The sequence below is a fragment of the Perissodus microlepis genome, chromosome 13, assembly GCF_051167445.1.
Source record: "Perissodus microlepis isolate ML-2025 ecotype Zambia chromosome 13, ASM5116744v1, whole genome shotgun sequence".
In the NCBI taxonomy this organism is placed as follows: Eukaryota; Metazoa; Chordata; class Actinopteri; order Cichliformes; family Cichlidae; genus Perissodus; species Perissodus microlepis.
Genome location: NC_140473.1, coordinates 33400657 through 33416266, shown reverse-complemented (window position 1 = coordinate 33416266; position 15610 = coordinate 33400657). Strand labels below are relative to the sequence as shown.

At 42.8% G+C, this 15610-nt stretch overlaps 1 protein-coding gene across 1 annotated transcript in view; it reads left to right on the top strand.

Moving 5' to 3' along the window:
* Positions 1–9281: 9281 nt before the first annotated feature.
* The window catches only part of kcnk18 (potassium channel, subfamily K, member 18), a 16202-nt gene continuing 9873 nt past the window's right edge, over positions 9282–15610 (top strand). Inside the window, exons 1-2 of the mRNA XM_084949219.1 lie at positions 9282–9641; positions 9796–9939. Coding sequence (XP_084805345.1) covers positions 9413–9641; positions 9796–9939 — 373 coding nt within the window. The 5' untranslated portion in view covers positions 9282–9412. The remainder of the gene's footprint in view (positions 9642–9795; positions 9940–15610) is intronic.

Sequence of the window (15610 nt, the reverse complement as noted above, 5' to 3'; positions counted from 1 at the left end):
ATATACAAATCAAGTTAGAGTTTCAGGCTGTTAAGTCCACAGTGTGCTCGTTGCAGTTCTCCAGAAAGTTGTAGAATTTTGACCATATAGCCCAAAACTTGTCCAGTTTATTTCTTAATGCATAAGTTATTTTCTCCATAGATGGTATAAATGTCAGTCCATTAAGCCACTGAGATAGTCCACATATTTTTAGATTTTTCCAGCACATAGCAATACAGCGCTTGGCTTCCAAAAGTCCAGTCGTTAACAGAGCTCTATTGTTTGCAGCAGGTACAAAATTATTCGGGTATATATTTAAAATACATATTTTAGGATGAAGTGGAATCACATCACCAATAATTTGACTCAACAGATTTATTACCTTTTCCCAAATCCACTTACCATCCTGGTCAAAATATCTGGATGTCCACTAGAAATATCCAATTACATACTGGGTCCAAACTGTATTGTTTATTTTGAAATTCCCTCCATGATTAATTCTGTGACTGCTCATTTAATGACATTTGAGGATTTTCACGTGTCCCAGCTGTTGCCGGTCCCATCCAGTCCTCTGTCCCACCCTCACTCCCTGCTTCCAGCTGCCTGGAGTTTTTCTGTCAATAAATCCTGTGTAACTTCCTCCCTGTATCCTGCATTTGAGTCCGGATAATGTGAAATAACTTACTGCAGACTCGCATGTCTGGCAACTGGCAAATCAAGGAACAGCATTTGAATTCCTATGGACCAGTGTTAGTGTTGAAATGGCTGATGCCAGCATAGCAGGCTTTTTAAAATCTTTATTTTTTGATGAACGACTGGCTTCTCTCCTTCTCCTTATTTGGCAGGTGAGAGAATGAAATCATCATGTTGTTTGCCAGAAGGATGACTCGGAAACTCTGTATTAACCATGAAGATATGGTGCCAGTGAGCTTCAGTGACCATCTGCACTCATAATGTGCCGTGAACTCTTAGATCAGTACATGGCTCATGCTGAGACACAGAGCACGCTCTCTTAAGATTAGCCTCACTATAAACATACTCACCAGTGATTTAGGATTGCTGAGGATGTCTCCAAGTTTACCTCGAAATAAGTCACATTAACACAAACACAGCTGACTTCGCTTGCCTTTAAAAGCTTTGTGTACGATGTGGAGTCTGACGCCAGACAGTGCGCTTCTGCTTCAGTGTTTGCATACTTTGGTATGTTGTGACTATTCAGTGTTGTAATGAGCAGAAGCCATGGCATTCTGACTGGTGTTTTTTTAACCTGTCAGATCCCAGTCAAATGTTTATTACACTGATCCTAAGCAGATAGTAGGGCTGTCTGAGCACATATAGAGAGGAGCCAACACGACGTCCCGGTGCTGTAGCTTGCCAGTCGCACACCAATTATGGTAATTATTACATTAACTAAAACTGTCCGGCCAAAATAGACTACAGATATCATCATCCTCTTCCAAGATCAAAGCTACCTTTGGGGATCATTACAAATAATAATCACAAGAGATACAAGATGATAATAAAGACATGGGAGTTTGACATTCACCTTTAACAAACACCTTTCAGTCATTTATACATAAACGAGCAGTTTTTGAACTATTTGTTGACATGAAAAATGAACATATATATGTAATGTTACTTTATTGTCAAATGGGACTAAGTCACCTCGGTATTAGAACCCTGAGTCATTTCCAGCTACAGCGAAGGCGACTCACTGACAGAGACTCTCGATGGCAGCACATGTGCAAAAGTCTGGTATCATTATGTCTACCAAGGGTTTATTATTATTGTAATCTCTCTCTGTCGCTCTCTCTCTCACACACACACACACACACACACACACACACACACACACACACATCGTTCTGTCAGATTGGTCAGATACATAGTTGAGCATGCTGAAACATGAAAACTGAAAATAAATGAGTAATAAATGAATTATGTAGCAGCCCTAATGCTATCTGAGCCCAGCAGCAGTGAACACAGAGCCCTCATCATGATCATTTATCCTTTAGTGTTTCCCTGGAAATGACACACCTTCCTGGTTAAAGTTCATAAATGTTTTTTAATGAATTGAATATTGTCTTTGTGTTACCGTACACTACTAGCATTCTGTAGCCAGACATTGTGACCAAATTTTCACATGGCTTACTAGCACATGATACCTTTTTCTTAGTTACAATCTCTCCAACTGTACTTAAACAACTCGAATCTAAAGATGTTTAAAATCAAGATTCAGTAGATCCTCTTGGCTAAAATAGATCCTAGCTATAGTTAGCATTTGGTTTCTCCGTGGACCTGCCATGGCTATCATGTAATCATTTTACACTTTTACAATGTTACTGTGATTGATGTTCAGTGTAACAACAACATAAGACCACCAAACTGTGTTCCCAAACATTACATCTGGAGCCTAACCCCTAAATCCTCACCTTCACTGAATCATTTGCATTCACTAAACCACAGATGTGTTTGACCCCTGCATGAAGGTCAGGTGCTTTGTGCAACCACCATCCGCTCCAACTAGTTCTTAACAAATGTATCTGACCACCTCCCAATATAATAATTGTGTATGAAATAAATCCTGAGCTGTGGCTCAGAAGTGTGATTTTTCTTTTTAAATATAATGAATGTAAAGTACTGATAAACCGAGGCAGTGGTGTGGCTGAAGCTGTGAGGGTTTGCATAAAGTAGCTTTGACCCAACTCCCATGTAGTGTTAAAGCAAACAAAGAAAGAAATGAAGCCTAAATTACAAATGACCTTTATTCATATATTATGTCATTATTATATCTCATGCTGGCTACTCACAGGAGCTCGTTCAGTGAGAGACTGAGATGACCAAAAAGCACCACTGACCGACACAGGAAGTCATTCCTGCCTGTGGCCATCTCCCTGTACAACTCCTCCATCTAACACACTGTAAACACTGCAACAGTTACAGCCTTTGACACGCGCTCTTTTCTACTCTGTAATGTTGCTGTCAATTTCTTGATATTTTTTTATAATCGCATCTGTCAACCCTGAATATTTATGACACGGTGACTTGTATATATTGCATGTATTGTGCTATTCCTCATTTCTTAACATATTGTATTGATAAATAGTCCAGTTTGTATGTGTTATTGTATTGGAGCAACGGCAGCCCACACAATTTCCTTAGGGAATAATAAAGTATTCTGATTCTGATTATTTATACGAATGAATATCTGATACCTGATTGTGATTCGCTCAACTGAGTAAATTAACTCAAAGTAGTATTTACTGTGTTTGACAGACTATCACAGAAAGAGGCCACAGCTGGTGTCTGATTGTGACACAGTGGGTCACTAAATATAGAAATCTCACAGCATCTGTTGTCTGTAGAGCTGAGGGCTGGATCATTCGGTTTAAGCGATTAAAGGGGCATAACTGCTTTAGTGGCAGCTCAAACTTCCCGAAAAACGTTGCCTAAAATGCTGAACTTTGGATTCTTTTTCCATTAAATTAATGTTTCTGTTTTATTGTACTTTTTAATTAATATAGCAGGTTGGACTCTGATTCAGATCTTGGAACGTCAAAGTAGAATCTGTTTACTTACAGTGATGTTAATGATGCAACAAGACAAGTGCAAAGTGGGGGACTGGGGTCCAGGGAGGAAGGGAATCCAAATATCAGATAATCCACAAACACACTCCCTCTCAGCTCTGGGTTGGATCACCACACACTGAGGAAGGGAAACCAGGAATCTGTGGCTTTTTCTCAACGATCCAGCAAAGGGTGACTAGCCAGTGGTCCTTAATGAGATCATCAGCCAAAGGTGGGTGACTATTCCAGGTGTCAAGCCTGATACGGGAACCCAGGATGAGTTCTGCCCACTAGAGCAGGCAACAACAACAACGACAGACAGAGGAGAGAGAGAGAGCACCTGCCTGCTGTTCGGTTCTTGTCGTCTGTGATGTATTTTTCCAGGGTATCCGGTTCTGATTTTAGCAAACTGTTCAACTGGTGGGTGGTGGTGTACTGGGAAGGAGGTCAACGGTACAGACGCAGGGTCTACGAGGCAGGAGAGATAGTGCTGAGTCGAATAACTTCAGGCAGATAAACATGTCATATAGAAGAGAGGTCAGGTGAAACTGGAAATTGTGACAGAGAATGAGACAGGCAATGCTGGTAACAGTATGTGATCCAAAATGTCAGCACTGGGTAGATGGCGTCTTAACCAGGGGTGGCCAAGGAAGAAAAGAGTGATCAGGGCTTCAAACAGATGCAAACTGATTTCTTCAGGGTGGTTGTCAGAGAGAGAGAGGGTTGGATCTGTGAGCTGTGAGTCTTTTTCTGGAGTTGTTACTTGTAAGGACTTGGAGAGACTAATTAAAGGGCTTTCTAACTACTGTAATGCACATGTGAATGAGACAATCCCGTGATGTGTGCCACGCTTATGCAGTTAATCTATTCTTTAATCAATCGAGTTATATAGAAAACTCCTTGGAGTGCCTTTTCCTGCCACCCCGCTTCATCAGCTACAACCCAAAAATAAAGAGAGAAGTCAGCCACACTCTGTTTACCTTGTTTTGTGGTGAAAATGTGAGTAGCTGCATCAGGATTTAAGCTTTCATCTAAAACACTGCTGAGTTTGGAGATTAACCCCGGCTGGGCTCATTTCAGTGCTCTGTGCTGAAACAGTCACCAGTCTGATTCAGATGTTCTCTTTTGGTGTTTGAGAACCAGGCAACACTGGGTGACAAATCCAGCACATTCATCCAACTCACCTGTGAGGACCTCAGGGGAGGCGAGGTCGTTCCACGCTGAAAAGTTTCAGGAGGAGGTGGCTGTGTGACCTGAGCCGAAGGAATAGCAGCAGAAGCAGGAGGCTAATCATACCTTTAACTTCTGCGACCTACTGAGCGATTGCGCCGAGTTCTCCGGTGTTGTAGCGAAGCATCGGCACATCCAGCAGCGTTTCTTATGAGCCAAGGGCACACCTAACCACTGAGAGCTGGTGAGTCCATGTTGTTGTTAGATGATCCTGTCACAGCCAGCGAGGCAGGTTGGACTCTAAAACTCAAAGTTCAGCGTGTTTATTTACAGCAGAGGTGGAAAGAGTACTAAAATATTTTACTCAAGTAAAAGTACTATTACTTTGCTGAAATTTTACTCAAGTACAAGTAAAATTACCTGTCTAAAAATGTACTCAAGTAAAAGTAAAAAGTAGCTCATTTAAAATGTACTCAGAGTAAAAGTTACATAGTTACTTTTCTGTCAGCAGGAGGACAGCCGCTTCTGAGTAGTGCAAAAAAAGACAGTGGGATATAAATCTCAAAGTAGTTCTTTTTTAGTGAAAAGAAAAACTTACAAATTAAAGTGCAGTGGCAGTTAAACTGCAAGTCTATACATGAAAATGGATAATGGTCACCAAACCAATCAACCAAACTGTCAGGTATCACAGTGTTTTCAATACAAAACCACATCATTCTTTCACATGAGAATGTGTTCTAAACTGTCAAATAAGAGAACAAGTCCTGAACTGAACGGCAGCTGCTTTAAAAATGTTTTTAAATTTTTTAAACTTGGCCCTGCCCTACTGTACCTCTAGATTAAAGTTCCTTTGTATCCATCCTAGAGTGTTACTCTCTGAACCTCCTGTTAATTTTGAGGAGCAGTTGATTTTCAAAGTTAGTAGAGCTCATCCTTGCTCACTTTGCAGTGAACAGTAGTCCAGCACAGCTAAAGAGACGCTCGAAGGCAGCTGAGGCAGGCAGGCCAGTGTTAAGTTTGAGAGAAAGTTTTTTGACGTCCCTAATAAGACATCAATGCATTACATAGCTACCGCTGGTAAATTACACCAATATACCTCGTGTTTGTTTTATTGGACAGTAACAGGCTAGTTAACGGGAGGTTGCAAGTGCTAATTAACAAGTAACAGAAGTCAGCTGTCTTTGACTAATCTAAGGTAAGTGAGCGCTCTGTTATTCTTTTGCCTGCAGAGTGAACATATGTGGGTTAAGTAAGAAAGTAGCCGCTTCTGTCTTTAATTTAACTATTTTTTAAAATAAATTATTATTATTAACAAACAGGAAAAACGTAGGTAAACACATTTTCTTTTGGCAATTTACCAACCCAGTAAAAAAAAGTAAGTTGCGTGGACAACAACGTGCCCGATTACAGCAAGTTGCTAGTACCAACCAACGTTATCTGTGTTCTTCACAGATGTCTTAACTTAATGTGATTAATTTGAACACAGCCTTTTTGCTACCGTAACGGTACGAGTTGTATTTAACTTACCTCTACATGCTTGCGCAGGTTTGATGTGGAATTTTTAAAAGCTGCTAACTCGGTCTCTCTGGGCAAACACAGCTTACACTGCATAATAAAGCTGTTGCCTTTCTTGCACTTGAAGCCGAAATGGTCCCTTAAATACGGCCAGGGGTTCACATCCGTTTCTTCAGTTCAGGGTCAGCAGAATTCGACGGGGCTTCTTTTTTCGCTGGATCCGTAACACCGACGTCAGACTCCATCTTTAACGTGACCTTAGCGCCAATTTGTTCTACTACCCATCATTCCCTGCAGTATTTCCGAAGCGCAATGGTTTTTATTTTTATTTTAATTTACTCAGTAACGGGTGTGATTGAAAACGTAGCGAACTACAATACTTTTTAAAAAATATACTTAAGTAAAAGTAAAATTACAGACTTGAAAAATGACTTTAAAAAGTACAAATACACAAAAAAACTACTCAATTACAGTAACGCAAGTAAATGTAATTCGTTACTTTCCACCTCTGATTTACAGTGACGTTAATAATACAACAACGCAGTACAAAGGGGGAGCTGTGCTCCAGGGAGGAAGGAAACCAAACATCCAAACCTCACATCTGATGTGATGTTTGTGCTTTGAACCTTTAACATGAGTTTATATTCATCCTCATATGTATCAAGGCCCTTCACCTTAAAAATGTGTTATTTCTTAATTATCTCATACACATTCTTGAATTTCTATTGTATTTTACATTTTATCACGGTTTCAGTCGCTACTTCTTCAGCTTGTTATAATACTGCCTCACAGGGACCCCCACTACTTTATATTGTTCCTTCTCACACTACTTCAACACTTGGAAACACAATAAATGTCTTGAATCCTGAAATAGGAACATGAATAGTGTCAACATCAACATAGGTGCAGTCGCTCTAATCAGTGATCACCTGCAAAGGACAGTGCTTTTACTTAACATCCACCAAAGACCCTCACAGGGCAAGATGTTCAGGGTAATACGTTCATTTTCACTTTCCATCACATTTTCTCCGGTCTGGGACACTCGGGGGTGGATACGCTCAAAACAGGAAACGGAACCGCCAAAATGGAGGACAGACAACATAGTACAGTTTCTGAAAATGTGCCCATTGAGTTTGTTGCTAAAACAAAATCCCTCTCCACCATAGCTGCTCAATTACATTTTATTTTTATAGCACCAAATCATAACAACAGTCGCCTCAAAGAGTGATATATTGTAGGGTAAAGATCCTCCAAGAACTCAAAGAAAACCTCAGCAATCAGTGAACAACCAGGGACAACAAGTAGGAACAGCACACCACGAGAACCCAGCAGCAGAACCCAGCAGCAGAACCTGGCTCAGGGCGGAGCAGCCGAGGGAGGAGATGGGACAAAGACGGTGGTACAAATTAATAGTAACTAAGGACTAAATGAAAAGGTGTGTATAAATACACGGAGAGTGAAAAGAGAGGAATGGATTAAAAAACACAAAGTGCATCATGGGAAGCCGTCAGCAGCATTGGCCTATTTCAGCATAAGTAAGGGTGAGTGTTTCATGTATGAAGCGCACACTGTTTCATTCAAACAGTGGTGGGTACGTAACTTGACGCTGACTGTCGATATGAAAAAAATCAAAGTACGCAGTAAATTTTAGAGCTTTTACCTCAGGAGACGTTTGTGTTCACCTTCACCCACCCGTCTGTACCAGCGCTGTTTTCTATCCTCAAGTGTTCGGTTGCTGTAAGTGCTTTCTATCGAGCATTCACACTCATGGACGGGTGCCATTATCTTTCCCAAGGATATTTGGACTAGAGCAGCCAGGGATCGAACCATCAATCATCAGTAGATGACCTGCTCTGCCTCCCAAGCTACAGACACCCCCGTACGGCTAAGTTTAAAAAAGAGATAGTGTCACAATAACTTACAGTGCAGAATATAATTATTTGATTCCTTGACAAATTTGTAAGTTTTCTGTAAGTATCTAATTTTTAAGGATACTTTCACAAATATACTTAAGCTGCAAACTGTAATTTAAAATGCACTCATTGATTTATTTACAGCTCACAACCACAGGTGTGATTAGACCTCTGGAATCAGAGAACAAAAGCTCAGCTGTGCCCTCTCAAGTCATAAATTCAGGAATATGTGCGCTTTGACGTTGTGTGGTGAATGTGTTACAGAACTCACACTTGTAGGTGAAGGGGGTGGAGGGAACAGGAGTGGAGGACAGCCACTCAGAAAGCAGAAGACCAAGAGGTTTTGTTCCCACTGTCCTCTGTCCGCTATGCTGGATGCACCGCCGGTGAGAGCACAGGCAGCCGCAGAGTCAGAAGAGCGTCATGTGGCAGCTCTCTGCTCCCCGCTCACCTGCTCTCCACAGGCATCTCACATTCCAGTTTGCCCCCCCCACCCCACCCCACCCCACGTCACGCCCCATGTTTGCACATTAGGTTTTTTAGTTGGTTCCAGTTTCAGCTACTTCGTGTAGTCAAATCTGATGTCCTTCCTCTTTCAGACATGCCATGTAAATCCACACCCATCAAGTCTTGTCATTTTGTTACAGTTTGCCCTGTAAATCAAATAGTTTTTGTTTGAACCTCAGTGTTATGAATCTGCTCCTGGGAGCCACCTCCTGCCTTTCTGATGCCCTTCTCCCACAGGCCAAAGATATGCAGTTATTTGTGATTGTACAGGTATGAATATGAGAGGATGGTTGTCTGTCTCTCTGTGTTAGTCCTGTGACAGACTGGTGATCTGTCTAGATTGTACCCACTGGGACAGGGTCCTGAAGAAAGTGGAAGAATGGCTCTTGTAAAGGTTTATTTGTAAAGATATTCAAAATAAAATACAAGTTAAAGTTGAAAGAACTGTGTAAATGTGATTTTATGTGTAGAGATGCGGGTTAATATGTGGGCCACCCTGTCTGGGCTGTTGGAGTGTGTTTTTAATAGGTGGAGTGAATTTGATCTCTGATCAGGAACAGAAACTTGTTCGGAAAAGTTCAACTGAAGATCATCAAGGGCGTAACTAATTAAAGTCAAATCATTTCCGCTTTGGCTGTGCGCGGCCCCGCGACGGACTCGCGGTTCTCTGCACTTGGCAGAAGAGAGACAGACCGACGCAGCCAGCAGTTAACGGAACTACAGGCGCTCTCCTCACGGACTGCAGGCGCTGCGGGGACGAAGATGTCAGTGAAAGCGAAGAGAACAATAAGTGTAAAGAATGAGTCTAAGAAGTGCGCGGCGCGTTTTTGGAGGTTCGTTCCGCACCTTTTGCTGTGCTCCTCTTTGGTGGCATACGCAGCGCTGGGTGCACTTATTTTCCAACACATCGAGGGACGCACACCGTCCGCTGTCCAGGAGGAGTACCACAAGTTTCTGTGCCAAATGGTAGAGACCGTACAAAACCTCACCGGTGAGCGCTCACAAAACTCTGTTTGTAGCAGATCAAACGTGTCTTTGATGAACTTAATTATGGGTTTGGTAATTAAACAGACTTTATATTATCATTGTATCAGTAGCATCACTGATTTGCTCTGCACTGGGATTTTCTCGTCTCTCTTTCTCAGCTAATAGCACCGCCACTGAACAAATAGTGGAGGGAGTGACGGAGAAAATGCAGAACGAGTTCCAGTCCATATGGTTCCAGAGACCTGATAGATGGGATTTTTTCGGCTCTATGTTCTTCTGTTGCACTGTTTTCACAACTGTTGGTAAGTCCGTTATGATGCTGTACTAATCACTAAACGATTATGTGCTTTTTTAATTGAAGTTTTACGCAAATCCGAAGAAGAGAGTGGGTCAAAGATATAAAGTATTCCGTCATCTTGTCAAATTCGAGTAAAAGTCTAACATATGTCAGTCTTGTTACTACCAGAAGAATAATCAGCTAAAACTCAACTGAAGTGGCACAAAACCAACAAAAATATCTGAGGCTACACCCAATATTTTCATACCGATTCACAGTAATGAGTCCTCGGGACATATGTGTCAGGCACAGAAAGGTGGGCAAATTCATTATGAAACCGTTCAAATGTATGTAAGTTTTTCAAATATGAGGTTTCATAAGACAGAGCCGTCAAGATATACAGTAAACCACAGCAACATATACAACTGTGGATTATTTAGGTGGGCCAAAAGTCACATTTACACAGACAATCAAGTGTCCTGTTGTATCAAAGGCAGGACTGTGAAATTATTGCTTGACTGTGAGGGCGCAGGTTGTAATACTCCAAATGTGGCTTTGCATTCAGACATTTAGGTGATAAGTTTCCTTAAAAGGGCACTGACTGACTGTTTAAAATGTCTGTGAGGAAGTGTAGCTTGTGCTATGTACTGGGTGATAGCTTATTTTGAAAAAAGCACCACTTCACATCTAGTTTGTATTGTTATTCAAAAATGATGCTTCATAGGAAAACACACACTTTCTAAACTCTCTAAAACAGGCAAATTGCTGATGCCATTCATGATTACAACTTTTGCTGATGTTCTGTCAGTAAATAATGGCACTAAGCAAAGACGTAGAGCTGGAGTAGCCAACACAGGAGTTGTTAGCTAGCTTTAAAATAACTGCAAGATGAAACTGTACTCCCAGGTCCAAAGCACTCTACACACTGCTGCATTCAAAGAAAGGTTAAAATATCAATACTACAGTCTAAATATCAGGAGAGCAAATCAATATGCTTTCAGATGTGTGGCTACATGTTGGTCTCCTAGTTCCTTCCCATAGCATGATGGTGCCATCACTTTGCTTATTGGGGAGGTGATGAGCAGTGCCTGGTTTCCTCCAGCCATGATGCCTGGCATTCAGTCCAAAGAATACAATATTTGTTTCATCAGACCAGAGAATTTTGTTTCTGGTGATCCAAACATCCTTCAGCTAAGCTTCTTTTTGGAAAGCTCCAGGGGGCTGTCATGGGGCTTTTACTTCCATACAGACCTAATTGATGGAGTGTTGCAGAAACAGTTGTCCTTCTGGAAAGTTTTCTTCTCTCTACAGAGCAACACTGAAGCTCTGTCGGAGGGACCGCCAGGTTCTCCTCCCTAGCTAAGGTTGTTCTACCCTGATTGTTCAGCTTGGCCTGGAATTTTCTGTCTCAGAGCTCTACAGACAATTCTTTGCACATCATGGCTTTGTCTGTGCTCTGACATGCACTGTCAGCTATGGGATCATATCTAGACAGCTGTGTGCCTGTCGAACTCATGTCCAAAAACTCAGTTTACCACAGGGGGACACATGTGGTGAGTTTCATCTAGTCTCCCTCCCAATCCAGACCATCCATCCATCCACGCATCTATCCATCCACGCATTCATCCATCCACGCATCCATCCATCCGTCCATCCATCCGTCCATCCATCCATCCATCCATCCATCCACGCATCCATCCGTCCATCCATCCATCCATCCATCCATCCACGCATCCATCCATCCGTCCGTCCATCCATCCATCCATCCATCCATCCATCCGTCCATCCATCCATCCATCCGTCCGTCCATCCGTCCATCCATCCGTCCATCCATCCATCCATCCATCCACGCATCCATCCATCCGTCCATCCATCCATCCATCCGTCCATCCATCCATCCACGCATCCATCCGTCCATCCATCCATCCATCCATCCATCCACGCATCCATCCATCCGTCCATCCATCCATCCATCCATCCATCCATCCACGCATCCATCCATCCGTCCATCCATCCATCCATCCGTCCGTCCATCCGTCCATCCATCCATCCATCCATCCATCCATCCATCCATCCATCCACGCATCCATCCATCCGTCCATCCATCCATCCATCCGTCCATCCACGCATCCATCCATCCGTCCATCCATCCATCCGTCCATCCATCCATCCATCCATCCACGCATCCATCCACGCATCCATCCGTCCATCCATCCGTCCATCCATCCATCCATCCATCCATCCACGCATCCATCCGTCCATCCATCCATCCATCCATCCATCCATCCATCCATCCACGCATCCATCCATCCGTCCGTCCATCCATCCATCCATCCATCCATCCATCCGTCCGTCCATCCGTCCATCCATCCATCCATCCATCCATCCACGCATCCATCCATCCGTCCATCCATCCATCCATCCGTCCATCCACGCATCCATCCATCCGTCCATCCATCCATCCGTCCATCCATCCATCCATCCATCCACGCATTCATCCATCCACGCATCCATCCATCCATCCATCCGTCCATCCATCCATCCATCCATCCACGCATCCATCCATCCGTCCATCCAGCCGTCCATCCATCAATCCATCCACGCATCCATCCATCCACGCATCCATCCATCCGTCCATCCATCCATCCACGCATTCATCCATCCACGCATCCATCCATCCGTCCATCCATCCGTCCATCCATCCATCCATCCATCCACGCATCCATGGATGGTGGCGCTGTCACTTGGTGTTCGCTCGCTCTGCGGTAGAGTATCACTTCCTGTTCCTGCTCAAACACAGTGGTGTTTCTGAGTAGCTTATTTGCTTAGCAATTTAATTAACAACTTTTAAATACATTCTTCTTTCATAGTATAATCTTCACGTGCTTCATCCAAAGCACACTTTCTGTGTACTCACTACCTAATTTATAGCCAAAGTATTCACTCACTGTCTCTGTACTGTTTCGCTAGCTTAGCTTAGCTCGTAGCCGACTCGTTAGCACCATGGCTACTTCACCTGTCCCTCCTGCACTTTCTTGCTCATTGTGTCAGATGTTCAGTTACTCCTCGGCCTCCTTTAGCAGTAATGATATCTGTAACAAATGTAGCATATTTGCAGCTCTGGAGGCCAGGATTACTGAATTGGAGACTCGGCTTCGCACCCTTCATTCACCCGTAGCTAGCCAGGCCCCTGTAGCTGGTGCAGCCGAAGATAGCGTAGGCCCCGCTAGCTGTTCCCCGGCAGACCCCAAGCAGCTGGGGAAAGAGGGCGGCTGGGTCACGGTGAGGAGGAAGCATAGTCCTAAACAGAAGCCCCAGGTACACCACCAACCCGTTCATGTGTCTAACCGTTTTTCCCCACTCGGTGACACACCCGCCGGGGGTCAAACTCTGGTAATTGGTGATTCTGTTCTCAGACATGTGAAGCTAGAGACACCGGCAACCATAGTCAATTGTCTTCCAGGGGCCAGAGCAGGCGACATTGAAGGAAATTTAAAACTGCTGGCTAAGGGTAAACGTAAATTCAGTAAAATCATAATTCACGTCGGCAGTAATGACACCCGGTTACGCCAATTGGAGGTCACTAAAATCAATATTGAATCGATGTGCAACTTTGCTAAAACAATGTGGGACTCTGTAGTTTTCTCTGGTCCCCTCCCCAATCAGACCAGGAGTGACATGTTTAGCCGCATGTTCTCCTTAAATTGCTGGCTGTCTGAGTGGTGTCCCAGAAACGATGTGGGCTTCATAGATAATTGGCAAACCTTCTGGAGGAAACCTGGTCTTGTTAGGAGAGACGGCATCCATCCCACTTTGGATGGAGCAGCTCTCATTTCTAGAAATATGGACAAATTTATTAAACCCCCCAAAATATGACTATCCAGAGTTGGGACCAGGAAGCAGAGTTGCAGTCTTACACGCCTCTCTGCAGCTTCTCTCCTCCTGCTACCCCTCCAAAAACCCATCTCCATAGAGACTGTGTCAGCTTCCAAAAAGACAAAAAACAAACTAAAAACCAGCAACAAACAACTTAAACATAAACAATCAAAAAGAAAGAACAATACAGTATCCACATCTGAACCAAAGAGTAAAACAGTGAAATGTGGATTATTAAATATTAGGTCTCTCTCCTCCAAGCCAACCATCCCTTTAACGTTAACTAGTAATGACTTCATGAACTTCTTCACAAATAAAATTTTTATCATTAGAGAAAAAATTACCAGTAATCATCCCACAGATGTAATATTATCTACAGCTACTCTTAGTACCATTGATGTTAAGTTAGACTCTTTTTCTCCAATTGATCTTTCTGAGTTAACTTCAATAATTACTTCCTCCAAACCATCAACGTGTCTTTTAGACCCCATTCCTACAAAACTGCTCAAAGAAGTCCTGCCATTGATTAATTCTTCGATCTTAAATATGATCAACCTATCTCTAATGGTCGGCTATGTACCACAGGCCTTCAAGCTGGCTGTGGTTAAACCTTTACTCAAAAAGCCATCTCTAGACCCAGCAGTCTTAGCTAATTATAGGCCAATCTCCAACCTTCCTTTCATATCAAAAATCCTTGAAAGAGTAGTTGTCAAACAGCTAACAGATCATCTGCAGAGGAATGGTTTATTTGAAGAGTTTCAGTCAGGTTTCAGAGCTCATCACAGCACAGAAACAGCTTTAGTGACGGTTACAAATGATCTTCTTATGGCCTCTGACAGTGGACTCATCTCTGTGCTTGTCCTGCTAGACCTCAGTGCAGCGTTCGATACTGTCGACCATAATATCCTATTAGAGCGATTAGAACATGCTGTAGGTATTACAGGTACTGCACTGCAGTGGTTTGTATCATATCTATCTAATAGACTCCAATTTGTGCATGTAAATGGAGAGTCCTCTTCACACACTGAGGTTAATTATGGAGTTCCACAGGGTTCAGTGCTAGGACCAATTCTGTTTACATTATACATGCTTCCCTTAGGCAGCATCATTAGAAGACATAGCATACATTTTCACTGCTATGCAGATGACACCCAGCTCTATCTGTCCATGAAGCCAGATAACACACACCAATTAGTTAAACTGCAGGAATGTCTTAAAGACATAAAGACCTGGATGGCCGCTAACTTTCTGCTTCTTAATTCAGATAAAACTGAGGTTATTGTACTCGGCCCTGAAAATCTTAGAAATATGGTATCTAAGCAGATTCATACTCTGGATGGCATTACCTTGGCCTCCAGTAACGCTGTGAGGAACCTTGGAGTCATTTTTGACCAGGACATGTCCTTCAACGCACATATTAAACAAATATGTAAGACTGCTTTCTTCCATTTGCGCAACATCTCTAAAATTAGAAATATCCTGTCTCAGAGTGACGCTGAAAAACTAGTTCATGCATTTATTACTTCCAGGCTGGACTACTGTAATTCATTATTATTAGGATGTCCAAAAAACTCACTGAAAAGCCTTCAGCTAATCCAAAATGCTGCAGCAAGAGTACTGACAGGGACTAGAAGGAGAGAGCATATTTCTCCTGTTTTGGCTTCCCTTCATTGGCTTCCTGTTAAATCCAGAATTGAATTCAAAATCCTGCTCCTCACATACAAGGTCTTAAATAATCAGGCCCCATCTTATCTTAATGACCTTGTAGTACCATATCACCCTATTAGAGCACTTCGCTCTCGCTCTGCAGGCCTACTTGT